The sequence below is a fragment of the Nothobranchius furzeri genome, chromosome 12, assembly GCF_043380555.1.
Source record: "Nothobranchius furzeri strain GRZ-AD chromosome 12, NfurGRZ-RIMD1, whole genome shotgun sequence".
NCBI classification, from domain to species: Eukaryota; Metazoa; Chordata; class Actinopteri; order Cyprinodontiformes; family Nothobranchiidae; genus Nothobranchius; species Nothobranchius furzeri.
This window is the reverse complement of record NC_091752.1, coordinates 54004808-54024405: the sequence shown is the minus strand read 5'-3', so window position 1 is coordinate 54024405 and position 19598 is coordinate 54004808. Positions and strand designations below refer to the sequence as shown.

At 41.7% G+C, this 19598-nt stretch overlaps 1 protein-coding gene across 1 annotated transcript in view; it reads left to right on the top strand.

Annotated features, from left to right (window-relative positions):
- Window positions 1-1337: 1337 nt before the first annotated feature.
- Window positions 1338-19598, top strand: part of tnrc6c1 (trinucleotide repeat containing adaptor 6C1) — a 61256-nt gene continuing 42995 nt past the window's right edge. Inside the window, exons 1-3 of the mRNA XM_070542710.1 lie at window positions 1338-1456; window positions 9486-9591; window positions 10192-10213. Of these exons, the coding sequence (XP_070398811.1) occupies window positions 9529-9591; window positions 10192-10213 (85 nt within the window). The 5' untranslated portion in view covers window positions 1338-1456; window positions 9486-9528. The remainder of the gene's footprint in view (window positions 1457-9485; window positions 9592-10191; window positions 10214-19598) is intronic.

Below are 19598 nucleotides of genomic sequence, written 5' to 3'. Positions count from 1 at the left end.
AGGATGCAACTTCAGACACAACGCCATCTTGTTTTAACTTAAAAAAGTGACCTTAGGCTGAAAATGTGATTGTTATCGAGTATTTAATGTGTTGTATTGTTGATTAATGAGAAATTGTGCAGCATAGAAAAACAATGCGTGAAACGACGCATACATTTCTAGATTTTGATGTATATTTTTCAAATATACTAAAATGTTGGTAAAAGAAGATTGATTGCAAAATAATACATATTTTTATTAATATTAGACATGTGTGACATCGCCAACCACAATAGCTGACAACTCAATGGAAAAATCATCAACTTACAATGTGATTTTTTTAAACATAAAATAAATCAAATGCCCATTATAATGGGCTTATGTAAAGTCTAAGTATTTGTGACCTCTGAACTGTGAAGTCCGACTGAGCCAAAGAGCTCCAAAGGGTGCTGAATTTTCTCGTTTCTATATCTTGTTGCCTTGCAGGTTTTTGTGTGTTTGGACCATGTTGTTTGGTGTACTGCCATTAAAAGTCATAGCACACTGTTCCCAATGAAACCGCATGAATGGACGTATGATTGCCATGCTTTCGTTTGGACACTCTGTTTAGAGCTGCGTGGCACAAAAGCAAACTTAAATTGTGAAAGAAAAAGAAAACCCAAAGCACTATTTGGTTCATCTTTCTAAAATGCTAACACACACACACACACACACACACACACACACACACACACACACACACACACACACACACACACACACACACACACACACACACATTCTCCCATTTAACACACACACACACACACACACACTCACACACACACACACACACACACACACACACACACACACACACACACATTCTCCCATTTATTTTGAGAAGTAACATCTCCATCCTGGTGAAATATACCACCCGTATCCGAATTGTCTTCAGCACAGCCCCCTGTACCCCCTGTACCCTGCTGCACAGATGCCATGATAGAGAGACACACACTGACGCTGATGTTGCTACTACCCCGGTTTGCAGCAGAATACAAATTGTGCCCTCTGTTGGTCTTCTAACAGAGTACACCAGCAGTCAACATGTGCAGCTTCTCCTCATCGGACAGTTTACCTCTCACACGTAGATTGTTGACTTTTACAGCCGCTTATTCTCGTGTTTGGTAAAAAAAAAAAAAAAAAAAAAAAAAAAAAAAAAAAAGGGTTATTAAAGCTGATGCAAGCTGTGAGAGCATCCGCAGCAGCAAGCCAGTGGCAGAAGGGCTGCAGTTGTCATGGAAACGCCGGAGGAGGAGGAGGAACATTTTGGAGGGGGACCCGTTTGTTTTGTTATTGAAGGTCACGTGGCAATCCGAAGCTCCGCCCCTTCCCCCGTTACCACGGATTCAACCGTCTCGAGCTCCTGCTCCGGTCAGTTACTACAAAATGGCTGCAGAGGCTCCTCCGCCTGCGAGAACCGACTAAACGCTTCATGGTAGGATTTATTTGTCACTCTGGGCGGTAAAACGAGGAGAAAATAGCACGAATTTAGCCTTTAGCTTTGCGCTCAATGTGCATATCTGTGTCGGCTGGTAGGTCGTGAATATTTTCAGTTCACCCCTCTCTTGACACCAGTGTTGTTTTGGCCTCGGGAGCTCGGCTTGAACGAAGTTTTCGGTGTTTTATGGCTTCCGCGAATAGCTGTCGAGTTTAGGAGGCTGTTTGTGTTTGTAGGCGGCCGGAGCAGCGCTGCTGCTGCTGGGACTCAAGGGCGCCTGGAGTCGCTGCTGCTGGTCTGTTTCTTGTTGGCAGATTGGTGGGACGCTGCCGCTGCTCCACCGCTGCTGCTGGAGACTTGACATGGAGATGATTATTGCCGCTCATGTGCACACATTGTGCTGGAGCAGGATGCACCACTACCTGGCTGTTTAAATCCCCCCCAGTCTCTGCCACTGGGAGCGTTTGCCTCACGCTTTTCTGCGCTCTAGTCAACAGCACCTGTCACGTTTGAAACTCCGTGCACGTGCTTTAAATCTCATATTTCTGCTCGGATTTATTCCTGGAGAAGACAGTGTTGAAAATCTGGCTTGTCAGTTCTTTGTTTGCAGCATGTCAGCATTTAGAGACCTGTGTAATCTCTGAGATCCGATGCCTCCATCCTCTTCATCGCAGCATGTTCTGCAGTTTGGCATCAGGCTCACGCGCGCCCGTGCGTTTGTGTGTGTGCGCGTGTGCAGACTGGGAATGCCTGCGCCCTGATGCATGCAGAGGGGCAGACTGACGTAAGCTTTGATTCCTGCCTGGGTCACTAATGTGTTGGTGTTCCTAATTTTGTCCTGGAGGTGGTGGCGGTTATGAGAAGGGGTCATCAAGGTTTTTTTCATGGCCGAGTCGGGTCAAGGGGGGAGCCCTAGTGAGCACCCACGGCCCTGAAAGAGGCAGTTTCTATTCAGAGAGAGGCACCAAAGGGGGTTGATAACAAAACCAGACCGCTAAATGCTGTGATTATAATACAGCTTAGGTCATAGCTTCACTTTCAGCTCAGAACCCTCCATGACCTTTTGCTTAAAGTTGGACTGAAAGGCTAGAGGGCGTTACTTTTGTAAATTCTTTAAACTCAAATGAAATAAAAGTTCACTTAAAGGAGCAATGTGTACGAATTATACTGTACAATAATCACAAAACAGTATAATCTCTCAATCGCGCTGGAAGGAAGGCTATACTGAAACAGATTTATTTCTCAGTGGGCTCGGGGGGTATTCAGGTTTTCTCCTTTTGAATAAAATGAAGCGGGATGTAGTTAATGTTTACAATCAGTGAGTTTGTGAGGTTTTATTTGTCTCCGGCAAGCTAAAGCTCCAGTTCTGGCATTTGTAATTTGACACCGGCCGACAAAAAGCTCCAGAGTTGTTTAAAGAACCGAAGCCGGTAAACAGGAGTGACCCAGAAGTTATTTCTTATACCCCTAAGAAGCCACGGCATCTTTTTGTTTTTCTCTATCTGTGAAGCAGGCTAGAGGCTAACATTAAGCTACCAAGGCTAACAGTGAATTAGGGCAAATAGTCAGTTCTAAAAATATCTCAAACTTCTTTTTTAATCACCAAAACCTCAATATTACAGTGAAATGTATGAGTGAAGTGAATAATGAGTCAGTCGTTACTTCCTTTAATGTTCGTAACTTGTTTTCGTACAAGTTTAAATTGTACATTTTGTCTTGTATATTTGTGTGATGTTTGCTGCAGGACTCCCTTGAAAAAGAAGTTTTAAATCTCAGTGGGACTTTTTTCCTGGGTAAATAAAGGTTAAATAAAAAAATAAAAATAAAAACAAGATGCCAAATGACCACAATTCCTCTAATGCTGGAGAAACATTACTTTAATAAGTGTAGTAAATGCTCCATGCTATGGCTGGGATGATAATCAATAAATCAATTAATCATACGATAGATGAAAATTAACTGAATAATTTTCCCAGCCTCAATATATCGAGGTAAAAAAAATGTACAACTCTATTATTATTATTATTATTTTTAAAATCATTATTATTATTTATTATCATTGAAGTGCAGTTTGGTTGTTTTGGAGAGACGGGGTCTATTTTATTGTTTTTTGCACAATATTTTCTAACAGAGTGAGAGTCCTTTTTAATTTATTTATTTATTGTTTGTTTGTTTTTATTTATTTGTTTAGAGGTTCTGGACATTCCAATGTTAAATAAAAGTTTAATTGTTGCATTTTAAAGCGTGTACTTGCATTATTATGATATTAATATTACGTAAGTGGTTATTTTGGTCTTGATAATGTCGACAATAATATCGTTTATCATCAATAATTTATTGGACAATATATCGTCCAGCAAAATGTATCGTCCCAAGTCTACTCCGTACCGTAAAATTACTAGAGTGCCAACATCAGATATAACAATGTATTTATCTACTTGTTAACTTACTGTGTATGACTCGTCATTGTTAACGTCGTTTGAATATAACAGCGTCACTAACAGCATTCTTTTTTGGGTAACGGAATAATCTAATCAATTACTTTTCCCACTGTTGCAACGCCGTTACCGTTACTGGGGATGGAAGGTTGTGCGTTACTATGTGCTTGTCGAACGTTGAGCAACAGTGTGAGGCTTTCTGACCGCCACACTTCAGCTGCAGCCAGGGAGAGAGAGGTGTCGGTAACGCACTAACAAACACGATGATGATTGGCCGGGTGGGCGGAGACCCTCAGTGTTCTCACTGTCTCAGTCGCTGCCTGCTGTAGACCCAACAGAGCAGTGATGGGAATAATGCCATTTAAAATAACCACGTTAATAAAAAAAAATATTCTTTCTGTAACGAACAAACTAATTAATTACCGTCTTCTTTTAACAAAACGATAGTTTCTGTTACTGATAAGGAAATGCGTGCGTTAAGCAGCGCAGTGTGTTGAAGCTGTCATCAGCTAATGAGGAGCTAAAGAGGCAGATGTTTTCATCCAAGCGCATCTCGGCCCGTGAAGAACGAGGAAGACGTGATGAATTCGTTGCTGCAGCAGCGGATCTGCTGGTCTGCAGCCGTGCCCTTCTTAGAGTGACGTCCCGAAGGTCCGCTCACCTGTTCACCGCTCGGACGTCCTGATCTTCTACCTTCCTAGATCATCCAGCTGTAACCTGTTTCTGATCATGTCTTTAGTCCCGCTGTAACACTGATGCATCAGTCTCACACGTCATGGAGCTCAGGTGTTATCAGAACTACCTGTGTGTGTTTACCACCCAGCTTCAGCTCTTCTGTGGTTGGGTCTGACCCAAGTTAGTAAATGTAAGTCCTCCATCAGGCTTGTGCCTCTTCTAGTATCATTTTAAAGGATTTTATTTATTTATTTAACCGTTACTAGATTACCAGCAACAGAAATGCTACTAAAAACACACAATTATGTGAAGCTGGAAAAATTAGAATACTGTGCAAAATTACATTCATTTCTGTAATTTAACTAGACTGAGAGACCATTTAAAGGCTCGGGAACCTTTACAGGTGTTTCTATTAGCAATTATAAATTTTAGCTGATTGGTTCTTGTTAAATACCACAGTGACCTTTTAATAGTCTAGATTAGTGTAATGTTCCTGTTAGTAGTTCCTCTGGTTAAGTGCTTATTTATTTAAATTATTCAGGTTTATAAAAAACATTTTGACATACATTTTATTATGTTCCAGTCATTAGTCATTTATATTTTACTATTGTAGTAATTCTTGCATTCTTTAATGAAAAAAGTAACTAAGTAGTTATTTTTCTTGGTAATTAGTTACTTTTAAAGTCTTGTAACTCAGTTAGTAACGGAGTTACTTTTTTGACAAAGTAATCAGTAACTATAACTAATTACTTTTTTAAAGTAACGTTCTCTACACTGTTAACTAGTAACTGGCAACAGCCATGAAAGTGATGGTAGTGCTCAGGGAAATAAACCTAAATAGACTGCTGTTACCTAATTTGACCACAAGATGTCAGTCTCACAAATTGCACCTTTAAATAGTTTTGATTTAAAGCTTCCATAAAGCTCTAAAACTTGCTCTGTGCAGCCAGCGTAGATCCACACAGTTTTCTTTAGTTTACCTGTTACCAAGATCAGAATAGCACTGCCCTCATTTCTAATATTTATAATTCAATGAAGGGAAACGACAAAGAAACAGCCTTTTATCTGCTGTTTGTTGTGGTTGAATTCTGATTAGTTGGACATTACAAACATCGTGTTCTTCATTGGTTCTGCAGTAATGTGTCTCTTTACCTCGCCATCAGAAAGCATTATCATGGCACTGAGAATAGCTTCAAGTCGTTTACTGGGTTGGATCCTCTTTGCAGAGCACAAGGACTTCATCTGTGCTTACCCTGCAGTTTTAAACCACCATGCTAACTGAAGCTAGGAGTTGCACACGCACCTTTTCTGCTTCCTGGGTTTGAGGTGTTGCATTTGAACCTGAACGTTTTCAGGGCTTTCTTGCAGCAAAGGGCACCTCTACCAGTGGGCGAGCCTTCTCCCTACCACTCGTTGTTCTCCTGTTTGGCTTGCAGCGATGGCATTTCTGGCTCTGTGCCCAGCGACTGTCGTCTACCACCCTCCCCCCTCCGTCTCTCACACATCCAACCCCGTCATTTGTACAACTCTCATCTTTATTACTCAAGTGTGGAGCAGCGTGGCTTTTTTTCTTGAATGTGTGTGGCTTCTACACATGTTTGCTCTCCTTTCTCTTCATCTCCTCTTGATTTTCCAATCAATTTTGCGCCGGCTCACATCAGACTCACCTTGATCTGTTCTCCGTCTTCTTTTCCTTCTGCCTTGTTTTTGTCAGCACAGTGAGCGTGTGGTTGAAACCAGGAAACCAGCCTCTAATCCTGCTGTTCTGACATAAGAGTAATGCCACAGCTGAGCTCAGTTCTCTGGCCGTTGCCCTCTTCATATTCACATGAGATTATGTTGCCTATCTACATGTAAACCTGCATTTAAAGACAACAACCCATCAGATCTTATCAACATATATTACTATGGAAAAGCTGCAGAATCAGAGCAGGGCATCCTGCCAGCATCAGTGAGTGTAAGGGATGCAGATGTGTCCTACCTAGGCCCTCTGGCCTGCTCGGGGACCAAATGTTTCTTAAATGGAAATTATTGTGACACTTTGTGTGGCCCTCGGTCCCAGTTCAGGTCTGAGGCAGGCAGCATCTCACTTATTTTCTGATCCGACATGACAAAAGTCACACTGATGCAACAGCAGCTAAATTTAGCATCGCGGCTCCACTACCAGGTTTTAAACTTCCTCTTTCAGAGTAAACAAAAACACGGTTTGTTGTCGTAAGTAGCAGCTTTCTCCTGGAATGGGGCTAAACAAAAGAACACAACTTTCTTTTTTGTTTAGTTTGAAGGATTTGGCCTTGACTGAAAGCAGTGATGCTTGAGCTGAGAGACAGTTTGTTCTACTAACCAATATAGCAGAAACGCACCGGTTCTGTTTTTGTGGGCTGAGACCAGTTTGTGATTGTGCACTGCTCTGACCTGCCAGTACTGATACTGCGTATTTCTGATTTTCATCAAAGAATTATAACAGAATACGTTTTTCACATTTCCAAAGTAACATTACACATTTTATATATTTATAAAGTTTGGTAGCAGAAACAAAAGTTTCACTAATTATAATCTGAGACCTTTTTGACTCCCACCTATTTAATTGTGATATTAAGGATTATTTGAAGAAATGCTGAGATGACTGTAGAAGGTGTTCCCCCTACTTCACACTGGAAGCATCAGCTGTGCTTCTAATTACAATATGTTCTAGTTAGGGATGTACGTTTTCCAAAATCCGGTTATTAGCGCCCCTTAATGCTTAATAGCCGGTTTACCGGAAACCAGCACAATCAGAGTTTTGTGGAGGATTTTAGGATCAAACTTGGCTCCCGGCAGAGAATGCTGCTGTCGTGTCCTTGGGCTAGATACTTATCTCGCCCTGCCTGCTGGTGGTGGTCAGAAGGACCGGTGCCCTATTGATTGATTTTCTTCGTGATGAATACCCCAAACTGCTCGATTCTCTGATTGGTCCTGGTGCTGTCCGATTGCGGGCATCGCCATTTTGAAAGACAACCGTAGATCCCGCCTCATGACCACATTAGTTGATGGCCTGACTATATATTTACACACATAGGATGGCGTGCCAGGCTAAACTCCTCTATGTGAGTAAATATCTACAGTCTTTCAGTCAACACAACAGGCAACGTTTGTTTCAATTATCTGTTTTTGCAAAAGTTACGTTCTCTTCATCCGCTGTCATATTTTTAAGTGACTGTAGCAAATCAAATGTAGAAACTCACAATTCTTGTTACATAGTGTTCCACCACAAGAGACTGCAGTTATGCAAACTGTCGGTGGACATTAACTTAGAGATTCCCTGATTAAGCTAGTAAAGCTGTTTTTGATTACCAGCAGATTGGTTTAGTCTGTGGGTGTGTCTCTAAATTTAAAATCGGTGGACTAGCCAATCTGAAACACAAAAATCTGATTTCCCACCGTAGTCTGTGAATGCACCGTTTCCAGAAATTCTACATTTTTCAGTCTGTGAGCTCACTATTGCTGAGTGCTAATTAATGCTACCAATAACAGATTTTGTGAAGTGGAAGGTCTTACTAACAGACTCAACATGTATTCTGTTCATCATAATTCTTTCAGATTAAATGGTACCAGCAGGTCAGAGCAGTACAATAATCAGAAGTTGGTATCAGACCCAGATATTTGACATTTTTCCTTCAGATGTTTTCCAAAATGTACCTGCAGTATCTGTAATTCTGCCTGTTCTTCATATAAGTGTAGTAAAGATGTGACATGATGTTATGTTGTCTCTACAGCATCCTTGTTGATGCTTAAAATACACCTGAGACTCTGGTCCAATGGAAACCTGTCTGTTAAGATGCATCTGCCCTTTTAATGCCTCCATACAAATGCAAACTTGCACCACACATTCAGAGTGTGCACACACAATTGATCTGGTTTCTGATTTGGTTTCTGTTTGCCACAGAGGACAGGAAACAGAACAGAGCTTGAACTCAATCCCAACATCCCTCGGCTCTTTATTGTCTGGACCACATCTGTACTGAAACATGGAGCGTGTTCTCGGCGTCGGCTCTCTTCTTGCTTTCCAAGTTCTACGATTGGACAGAAGTGACTTCAGCTCTGGAACTGAAGGGCGCTGTCTATCTCCACCTCGCTGCTTGCCAGGGCCTCCGGGAGCTCTTGTTGCCAGGCAGTGGCACACGTCGCTGTCGCCTGCAGCAGCACGGTTTTGGCAGGACAACAGGCTAATGGTTTCATGAACATGGCATATTCTGAGGTTCAAAGATTCAAATAAATATGTTTTACTCATCCCTCCTGGGAATTGATCTCAAAAAGGTTTTTTTTTTTTTTTTTTTTTTTTTTTACTTTTCCAGCAGAAGTGCCTCCAGTAGCTCCATCCTCATGCCTCCCCATAGAAACAACGGTACATTTGTAAGGTGGCTTTGGACTAAAGTGCGTCCCTCTTGGAGCTGCTTTCATTTTCAGGGCTGCTTTCTGAGGGCACGCGATACGTCCTGCACCTTTGTCAATAACTGTGAGACTTTAGTGTGCTCACACATTCATATTTCCTGCTTGGGTGTGTGCTTGAGGCTGAGAGGGTCGTCTCCTGGGACGCCACAATAATAGACCCACAAGCCTTGTTTAATCTTTACCAGGACCTGAACGAACAGCTGAAACACAACAAAACAATTTATTTAACCCCAAAAAAGATAAAAACAAACCTGTGCTCTATTGTTGAGTGGTTGTGTTAACCCCCCCACCCCCACCACCACCACCACACACACACTGAGGGTTACAAACTCTTACACACACAGAGTTTTATCAAGGAGGAGAAAAAAGCACCATGGAGCTAAGTCACCTTTTCCCACAGGTGCTCAATTGCTGAGGTACTCATCAACTCTGCAGGTGCTAAAGATCAATACTTATCCTCCTTTTGTCATTTTGCATTTCAGTTGTGAAAAGAAATAAAAAAAAACACGAGAAGAAAACCGTTTCATGGAAGAAAAGAAAAGGAAAAAACAAGAAGAGAAGAAAAAGAAGGAAGCTGCACAGAAAAAGGTAAAATTGTAAAGAGTCTTTAGTTTTGGAACGCACCTTTTCCTGTTATTTGTTTGTTTGTTTATTGTGAATATTTCTTCTCGTTAAAGGGGGCAGGAAGTCATTACAGCAGTCATTAGGACATATTATTAGTCTGCAGGATCATGCTAGAGCGTTTTACCTCCACTTGTCTTTAATCTGCAAATGATTGGGTCAGTTTGAATTTAGTAAAACACTAGCAATTTTTTAAAATTATTATTTAAAGTTTTAGAAATAATTTAAATGTTTTTATTATTGAAATATTCAGTTTAATATGATCTAATTTTGTGTTTAAATTTACATTTTTATGGGAATTACCTAAACCTGTCTAATGGTCTCTAATTAAACATTAATGAATTAATGTTATTTTAATATGTTGTTTTTTGGCTTTATTTTACTCATCTGCACACTTTGCATGCATCATTTTTGCAGCTTCATAAGATTTCACACATGCATATTGAGCCAGAACATCAGAAAACAAATCTGAAAATAGGCTTCACTGTGCACGCTTCAATTACTCGGATATTTTTGGTGTTATTGCAAGACATTTACAAAAATCTATATTTCTTTCCTTTTTTTCAGGTCACAGAACAGATAGCCAAAGGTCAGTAGCTTGTTTTTAACTATGATTGTAATTTGTGTATCTGATGTTGTCTTCCTGTATGGGTAAACGTCTCGCTGGGCTTGGTTGTGCAGGCTGAATACCACTCAGCCAGGCTTGCCTGCTGCTATATTTCCATCCAGAAGCAGGCTTACTGTGAGAATGTGAAATTATGCATAGTTCAGGTTTGATGACTATAACTTGATAAACCTGAGGAGGCTCCGCTTGGTTCCTTGCTGCTGCTGCGTGTGAGTATGAATCATTAGCTTTTGTTGAACTAAAACACTTTTTAGTGGGAAAATTAGCGGCAGCCAGGTGGTCTGGACTACCTGAGCTGAAAGTGGAAGCCAGGTGCCGGTAGAAAACTAATAAGTAGCACAGGGATGCTGCAGCTGCTCCTGAGGCCTCCCTATAGGCTACTCAGGCACACCTAGGAGGGCTGAGGAGGGGAGGACTCACATGAGAGAAGACAAAGAGACAAATAGCCAACAAGCCAAAACTAGTGCAGAGTTGACTGAAAGATGGCTTCTGTAGTACAGAGAGGTGAGCTCGCAGGTCTGCTGCAGCAACCACAGCCAGTCAGCTGGGGAGCAGATTTGTTTGTTGGATCCAACAAGCAGGATGTTGTTTGTTGAGAGGTTTGGACCAGGTAATGAAAACCTCTGGCTTATTGGCAGCAGAGTGCAGGGAGGAGGACGGATGCCCGCATACACGACTGTTTCTGGTTTATGTGCTTTGAGTTTGGCATAAATGTGCCATCTAGTTAGGGCTGCTCGATTATGGCAAAAATAATAATCACAATTATGGTGACTGAAATTGAGATCACGATTATTTAGGACGATTTTTCAATTTATGTTGATTTTATTTGTTTTTATTCAGTCATAAAATTGCTCAGGGCACAATCAGGACAAAAATAAGAAACAAGATGATCACTAAAAGAACTCCTGATTCCCAGGATAAAAAGACCAATATACTTATAGCTCATAGTTTATGACCCAAGGGCTATAGACCTTGGTTTAACTCATGTAAGTCTAACCAGTACAGACCCAAATACCAATATCTTGCAAATACTGACAGCAAGAATTATACAGTGGCATTTATAACAAATACATGCAAATAAATTGATGTTCACAAAATGCTGCATAACATTTATTGAGTCGTGTCAAGGTGCTGTAGGAGAGTACACTAGCACTGTGTCCTCAGAGAGACTAGTTATTAGTTATCAGTGTGAGGAACTTATTTCTACCTTATTTATAAACTATGTATTTACAAGTCCATCAGTTAATGTAATAATTGTCCCAACCACAGCTGCACCCCCCACCCCCCAACCCGGTCTCACAGCAATCGGGGCAAGCTGCACATGTGTTTAGCACGCTGCAGCGCACATTTAGCCGTTTTAGTGGCTCAGGAGCCCGCAGGTGCGGTGTGTGTCACTCACTCTGGTTAATCCAACAGGGAGCCGGCTCCGAGAGCTGTTTCTTTAGCGACTGACACATCACTACATCATTCCCTTTCCTAATGTCCTGAAGAACGGTCCGGAGAGCAGGCGGAGTGTTTAGCTAACCTGCAGGAAATGTCGACGACAGTTATCCAGAAAGTAGCTAATGGTTACCAGAGATGTTTCTGAGGTGTTCGCTAGGTACTTTTAAGATTTAAAAAGTCAAGAAGGGGGTCTGAAAAGCTGCTAGAAATAGCGTCAAAGTCACAAAGTTGGCAACACTGTGGGAGGAGCGCTTCATTTGCAACTCGGGGCAGCGCAGGCGGGAGGAGCAAATAATCGGCTTGTTTTGTTTTTTATAATCGTTCAAAACTCAGATCGTAATCGTGATTAAAATTCGATTAATTGAGCAGCCCTACATCTAGTCTCTAGTTATAATGGAGATTATTATGTTTCTGATCTCAGCTAACTCTTTCTGCTAAATATGGCTTTGATACACAAAATGAGTTTCTCAGTTATCGCTCTGTAACTTTGACCCGGTTTAATGGCAGATTAAATTTCTTCCAGCATGTCTTAAACACGTATCTCCTCTGATCAACACTGTCCAAGAAATGTTGAATTAATTAAAACATTTTCCAGTAATCAGTTGTTGTAAATAGCAAAAAATAAGACATTTTTAGACAGCTTAGTTCAGCTCTAAACAGTTATTATTATTGACAGAAAAATACAAGAAGTTCTAATTTACATTGAGTTATTTATCAATACGCTAAAAGAAGCAGATTGTCTCTAATTAAAGGTACGCTGGGACCTCATTAGACAAACAGGGCAAGTGGGGGGGTGAATAAACATGCATGCATACACAGGAGGTCTGCAGGAACACCTTAAGCATCACAACTACACCAACTCCTGTCTGGTCTAGCCGAGAGGCTCACCCTGGGATCAGAGCGGCAGAAAGTGGGCTGTAAAGAAAAGGAAGGATTCAATTGTTCGGGTTTTACGTGCAGAAAAAGAACGGTGGCAGCTCAGATGCTTCAGGTCGGTTTTAGCTAGCAGGAAAACTGTGTGTGTGTGTGTGTGTGTGCGTGTGTGTGCGTGCGTGTGTGTGTGCGTGTGTGTGCGTGCGTGTGTGTGTGTGTGTGTGTGTGTGTGTGTGTGTGTGTGTGTGTGTGTATGTGTGTGTGTGTGAGAGACCTAGAGAAACAGATGGAGCCACGAGAAACTGTGAGACTGAACTTCAGTTTCCTGTTTGCCGACACAGCTGAGGGGGCCCCTTTGTGAGTTATTTCTACTGGCCTGTTTCTATTGCACACGTGCACACGCATATTCTCATTCCCTCAGTCCTCCAATGTAACCGTGTAATGCCAGCAGTGTGCTGTTTGTCCTTGCCGTGTCTGTGCAAACACACACATCTCAGCTTCATATACCCGTACTCACAGACCCTCATGACTCACCAGACTTTTCTAAAAGATTTATGAACTTTATAAGCAAACACCTCCTAGTCACACCTGAGAGTAGTGCAGTTGGACCCCATCTAGTGTGTTTAGTTGTCTCTGACCTCCATTGCAGACTAAACAATGAGACCCTGACAGACGAAGGAGGGTCGCTTTTTTACAGAGGATAGCTTGTGTTCTGAAAACAAACCCAACTCAATTACCGGTGGTTTCAGATTTCATTTTTTACACGATACATATAAAAAGTTCTAACAAAACCTGATCATGAACTGCTAAGAATGTTGCTTTTATGAGAAAGCTATGCGCATGTTGGTGACTTATTTAGCTGTTACTGAAGCACAGATGCACTAATTATAGTGCAGTAACACCAATAGACATTTACACAGCCCTGACCTGCCAATGATTTGTTTCCCTATTTGTTGATTAAAGAGAAAATTATTACTGTCCTGCTGCTGTACAGTTGCTGGGGTCTAGTTTGTGAAAAGGAAGCTTCATTGTTGTCAATATTAAAGATGGATTGACTTGCAGGTCTATTGATTGGTGCAGGCAGTAATGTTGGTTATTATTATGCATATTATCGGGTATGGACCGCTGGGAGACGTCATGCTGCCATTTATCAAAATAAAGTTTTATGTTACAGTGGATTGTGTAGAATGGAAACAATGTTTTATTTATACTGATAACTAAATCAGAAAAGACACCTCTGTTGGCTCATATTGGTGGAGCCCTTTGAAATACATATGCAACACATCTCCTTTCATGCCAGGGATTAAACTGATCAAGTTATATTTAGAAATTGAGTTAGTTATTTTGATCTAATGTTAATAAACTTATAATCAATGTCGCCCATTGTTCGAAGAGATGGCACAAACTTTAGGCGCTTACACAATAGCATCGGCTCAGCATGACCCCAAAAGGTATCGAACGGCACCAGAATTTGGTTTCACACACAGGTCTGATTTGTTTTCTGAATGTTTACTATGTGAAGGGCCTTGAGACGACTCTTGTCGTGATTTGGCGCTGTATAAATAAACTTGAATTGAATTTAATAGAGTTTGCGTTTTCGGTGCCGAGATGAGTCTTTTTCTCACACCTTCTCCCCAGCGGTCAGACTGGAACCGAGGCAACACTACGGACTGATTGGCTGGCTGAAATTATGCCTACCGCCTCCGATCTGCGAGGAAATGAGCCAGCGGGGGGGGGGGGGGGGTTCCCGCATGCGCGATTCACTTTCATGCTGGATGCTGAGTAAACTTCTGTCTGTAGCACGGAGCTGCCGTTTCAGAGCTGCTGTTCAGTGTGTGTCTGTGTGTGGCACAAGATTATGAGGACACACAGCAAATTAATAAAATAGAGTGGTTCAGAGGCTCCAAAAGCAACACAGCTCACGTCCACCTTTTGTTTACCTTATGGTAAAGCCACAGTAAAGCCTAATTTATACTTCTCCGTCAGCTCCATGTGGGAGAGACACGCACACACGGAGATACTTCTTTGTCTCCTGGGGAGTGTAGCAAAGCAGTTCCCCGCCAGGACAGCAGAGGGCGTAGCGCTGTTCTGTGGTATCCTGTCATGTATCCAGTCCAAGATGGTGTGTTTATATTGTATTTAATAGACTTTTTAACACGAACAAATTTGTCACCCATCCTCCTCCACCTCTTCATGCGCTCGCCACCTCTAAACCCACGTTTCCCTTTATTTCTGTCCACAAAGAAAATGTTTGCTGCATATTTTGTCCCTCCTGCAGTCACGGGGGATTAAAACGTTCATATTTTTAGAGTTTTTCCGCGAGGTATTCCTCAAGCTTCTCTGTGTCTGCCACTAGATATCGGACGGATAATGGCGTTTCGTGTGTCCGTCCCGACTCGGACGGAGAAGTATAATTAGGCTTAGGATTAGGGCTGGTGATAGACGAGGGAAACATTGATAAGCATCAGCTCGATTTATTCTGAAACACCACGTCTCTAGTTTATTTCTGAATGTGTTTAATTCATAAAGTGTTTTCTCATTTCTCCCAAAGGCAGGGTGCACCATCAAGGCACACATTACGTTTGATGGAACAGATAACAATATAAAGTCGCACATGTAATTTCATGATCAATTAATTTGCCGTTTCACATTGGCTTAATTACACCCAGCGCCTTGTGTTTGAAGACCATTATTTGTGGCACAATCAAAGGAGATTAATACCAGTGGGTCTGTATCACCACTCCCTTCCCTACTTATGTTAGTGCATCTTAAATTAAAACGATTGTAACGGTTATATTTAGCTGCTCTTATACAGAAACAATCCAAAATTACTGAAGTTAAATAGTTTTTGGTACAACCGACAAATGATGTGACATAAGGATCACACACATAGTCGTTGTGGGTCAGCCTTGGTAACCTCTTAGGCTTTTATTATACTTTCTGGAGCTGACAATTAACTGAGCTGCAATGCAGAAAGAAATGGTTGCAAAGGTCAAAAGTCTGCTTTTACAGAAAATAAATGACATATTTTATCTTCTGTAAAAATAAGAACTAAGACACAAATGGAGACTACAGTGAACTAAAGTAACAGTGAGTAGTTTCCTCCTTCTCCCCCTACTGGCTAAAAGTGGAATAACAACTTTCATAAACTACCCTGCTGTAGCTTGTGCTAACAACGAGCTAACACCAGCACGATCCATCTAATACTAAAATAAACTAAAAAGTAAAAAGATTCGCACTGTTGGACAAACAATAATATTCCTTACAAGTTCAGTAGGAACAAAGCCAGGTCACCATCAGCTAGTGATTTCGTGGCCTCCTTCAGCTACCTCAAACTATGGGCTGCTCTAATTTTCTCTGGTTTTGGTTCTTTGCTTTGCCTCCAAAGACATTACTCTCTTACTTTTACTTCCAGGCTTTACCATGATGCCAACAGAAAAAATAAACTTATTTTTTTTCTTCTTCTTGTGCTTTTTAATAACAAGGGGCGAACTGAAAATGCTAACCACTAGCATTACAGCTAACAGTCATAAAGCAGGTAAAGAGCGCACCTTAGAACACCTGCCCACTCCACAAAACTATCAAGTGTGGTTTTGGGTAATCAAAGTGGAGTCAAATATAAAACAAGTCAAGTTTCTATCCCAACAATCACTGAGATCAATGTTAAAACTCTAGCTTGAAGTAGGGCCAGACGATATATTGATATTTAAATATCAATGTAATTTTTAAGCAAGATACAAGATGACTTTATATCGATATAACTGGTCAAACTGCTATGTTAGCGATTAGCTGATATGCTAGCGACATGTTGCTTCATCTCTAAGAGGTTATTACGTCTATTCTCACAAGTTTGCTTAATCTGAGTGCCTCTGGGTAAATGTGCTGCTCTAAACTTTGCATTTGGCGTCCTGGTTTTTAATTATTTGTGAACATTCATTGCCAACGTGTTCTGTTTTTCCATCCTGCTTGTGCAGAGAGACGAGTCAAATAGCGATGTGTCTGTCGCGAACGAACCGGCTCTAAGAGCCGGCTCTTTGAAGTGAAAGACGGGAGCCGGCTCGTCATTGGGAGCCGTCCCCTTCCCTCCCCCCTCCCCTCTTGCTTTGGTGAAAGCTACAGGTGATTGGTCAACATGTGTAACTGCGTGTCCAGACTGTCCACACACAGAGCAGTAAGGGCGGGGAAGAGGGAGGATCAGACTCAGGCACACAGCAGAGTAGGGCTGCAACAAACGATTATTTGGATAATCGATTAATCGGATGGGGTCTCGACACGATTAATCGATTAATCGGATTACATGGGGAAATTTTTAAAAACTGCTAGGGAAACGTTATTTCTCTCCTTCCTTCACTTTATTTAACACAACATTATTAGAAAACAGTTCAATAGCAGAAAAACAACATGCCATCACCTAAATTGTCTTATAAGGTGTATAGACAGAGACCCTAAGCTACATCTATCTGTGACCTAAAATGCTTGGTCCAAGTTAAACAGCTTAAGGGCAATTCTCATCTGTTTTGTTTGATCTCATCTGTTAACATTTATTTTAAATGTAATTAAACATAGGCCGTGAATTAATCAAAATTGATCACTATTTCCAAAACTGACTGAAAAAATACCAAATAAAACAAAAGTAAATGAATGCCATCCTCCTTGCGATGATGCCCTGGGCAACTGCCATAAAGTCACATCAAGAAATGCTGCTGATCATTCCAATGGTCCCAAATAGACTCACATTAGGCCACATGAAAGCAACTGAACCCAAAAATATATTAACCAGTATATAACTGCACTCTCACACAACATGCCTGCAGCAACAGTTAGGACTCCTCCCTCCCTTTTAAAAGCGTTTTTGCTTCTGAGGACATTGTGGTTGTAAAGCCACATGCTGGTAGTCTGGCCCCGGTGTGATCAACCAGTTTCTGCGGGAATGTGACGGCGGAACCAGGGCCAGATTAACATTTTGTTGTACCCTGGGCAACAATATTCAAGGGCTCCATCATCACGACCCAAGGATCACCATAATGTGGTCACATACAGAATATTTTACTGTAATATGCAGTAAATATACTCAATACTTGAATGCCTGAAAACACGTAACCCGCCCAGAGTAACCTTTGACCCACCTTGTGTGGACTGACCAATGAGGAAAGGGTCTTAACTTGAGGCCCTCTCTTCTTGCCTACGACTGACTCTCAACTGACGTTCAGTCGTAGGCAGCGAAGCGTCTCTGTGCAGAGCAAAAGCCCGGGTGGACAGTTTGTTTAATGTAGGGTGATCATATTTCCATTTCCAAACAAGAGGACAGGGATCTGTGCCTATGACGTCACACTATGGCAACGCCACACAAACCATGTTGGGACCCATTTTTTGTAAGAACTAAATTAATATCAGATTCTGCCAATTAAAGGGCTCTAAAACAATTCATATGTAAATATTTTGCATATTTAATGCAAAATCTAATTTTTCTGCTTTAGTGCTGCAACAAGGTTTTATTAATAATAAATTATTATACCTTTTGTTTTACTACAGCATCGGTAAGCTTCCTGTGCACAGATTATTAAGGATGCTTGTTTCAGCTGTGAGATTAGACGATAGGATCAATGAAAAAATAAGTTGTCACACACTCCATGGAAACTTTCAGAGAATCCACAAATAGTGGCTTTCAAATGCTTTTGTTACTTTTTGCAAGTTTATAAAAGAAGCAGATGAGACAGCATGTCTGATAATTTAGTTTTTCATCTGATAATATTAGAACATGTCAGTAATGTCTGAGGGGCTTTTATAAACACTGTATAACTAACACTACTGGAGAGGGCATGAATTACACAGAGGCTTCTGGGGAGCCCAGTTATTGGGGGGGGGGGGGGGCATTTTGCCTTGGCCCCCAAAATGTCTTGAAACGGCCCTGGGTGTGTGACTGAGTTTTGAAGGTGATCTGAATTGTATCAGATGTATAAATATGACATGTGTATAACTTGTTGTTTTTTACTGGTAAAAACGTGTAGTGGAGATAAATCTACCTACATTTTACTTTTCAACACTTTGTTTTGTTTTCTTGTTTTTATTGAACTATTTTCCTGTCCTGTCTGTCTCTCATCTTCCTGCATCTCCTCTTAATTCTCCAGAAAAACTGCTGCCTGGATTCTTACCTTTTCACCTCATCAGTTACTTTTGAGCAGATCAAAGGGATCTCCTGACCATAAAGCGGAGAGCGCGTTTTCGATGCTGCGTGAGGTGACATCACCACAGCACAGGTGATGAGCTCCGCAGTAGCGCGCTTCAGGCACAAATAAGACAGAAAATAGAGAACATGTGCGGACATGAACGATCGTGTGCTAATTATAGTTTTTTGGTTGCGCCACTTTGAGAATGGACCGTGCGCTGGAAGCAGCTGCCTGGATCGCTGTGCAACAATGCGGAACCGGTTCGCAGCAGCGCAAGTCTGCCGGCTCTCCCTCGCGCTGATCTGCCGGCTCTCCCTCCCGCTGATCTGCGGCTCTCCCTCGCGCTGATCTGCCGGCTCTCCCTCACGCTGATCTGACTTGCTCTGGTCTGCGCGCAACGGCGGGCGGGAAGGGGGGGGGGGGGGGGGGGGGGGGGGGCGCTTTTGGAAGAGTTGTGCGACACAACGAATCGATGACGCAATTCGTTGCCAACGCTTTTAGTAATCGATTTTCATCGAATTTATCGATTTGTTGTTGCAGCCCTACAGCAGAGCACGTGCGGGTGGAGGGAGACGAGAGGGAATGAGGAGGAGGAAAAAGGCGACAGAGAGAGAGAGAGAGAGAGAGAGAGAGAGAGAGAGAGAGAGAGAGAGAGAGAGAGAGAGAGAGAGGGAGGAGAATGCGACGAAGGCGGTGAGAAAATGAGCGCCAGCAGTCGGAAAGTGGAGATTTCTCAAAGTGATCAGTTATTAAATCCATAGAACAGATTAATATTTGATATATTGCATTTTTTAGATTAGTAAATCATTTTACGTATAGTTTTGCATTATTTTGGTTATAAATGGACTCTACGCAACAGAAAATTT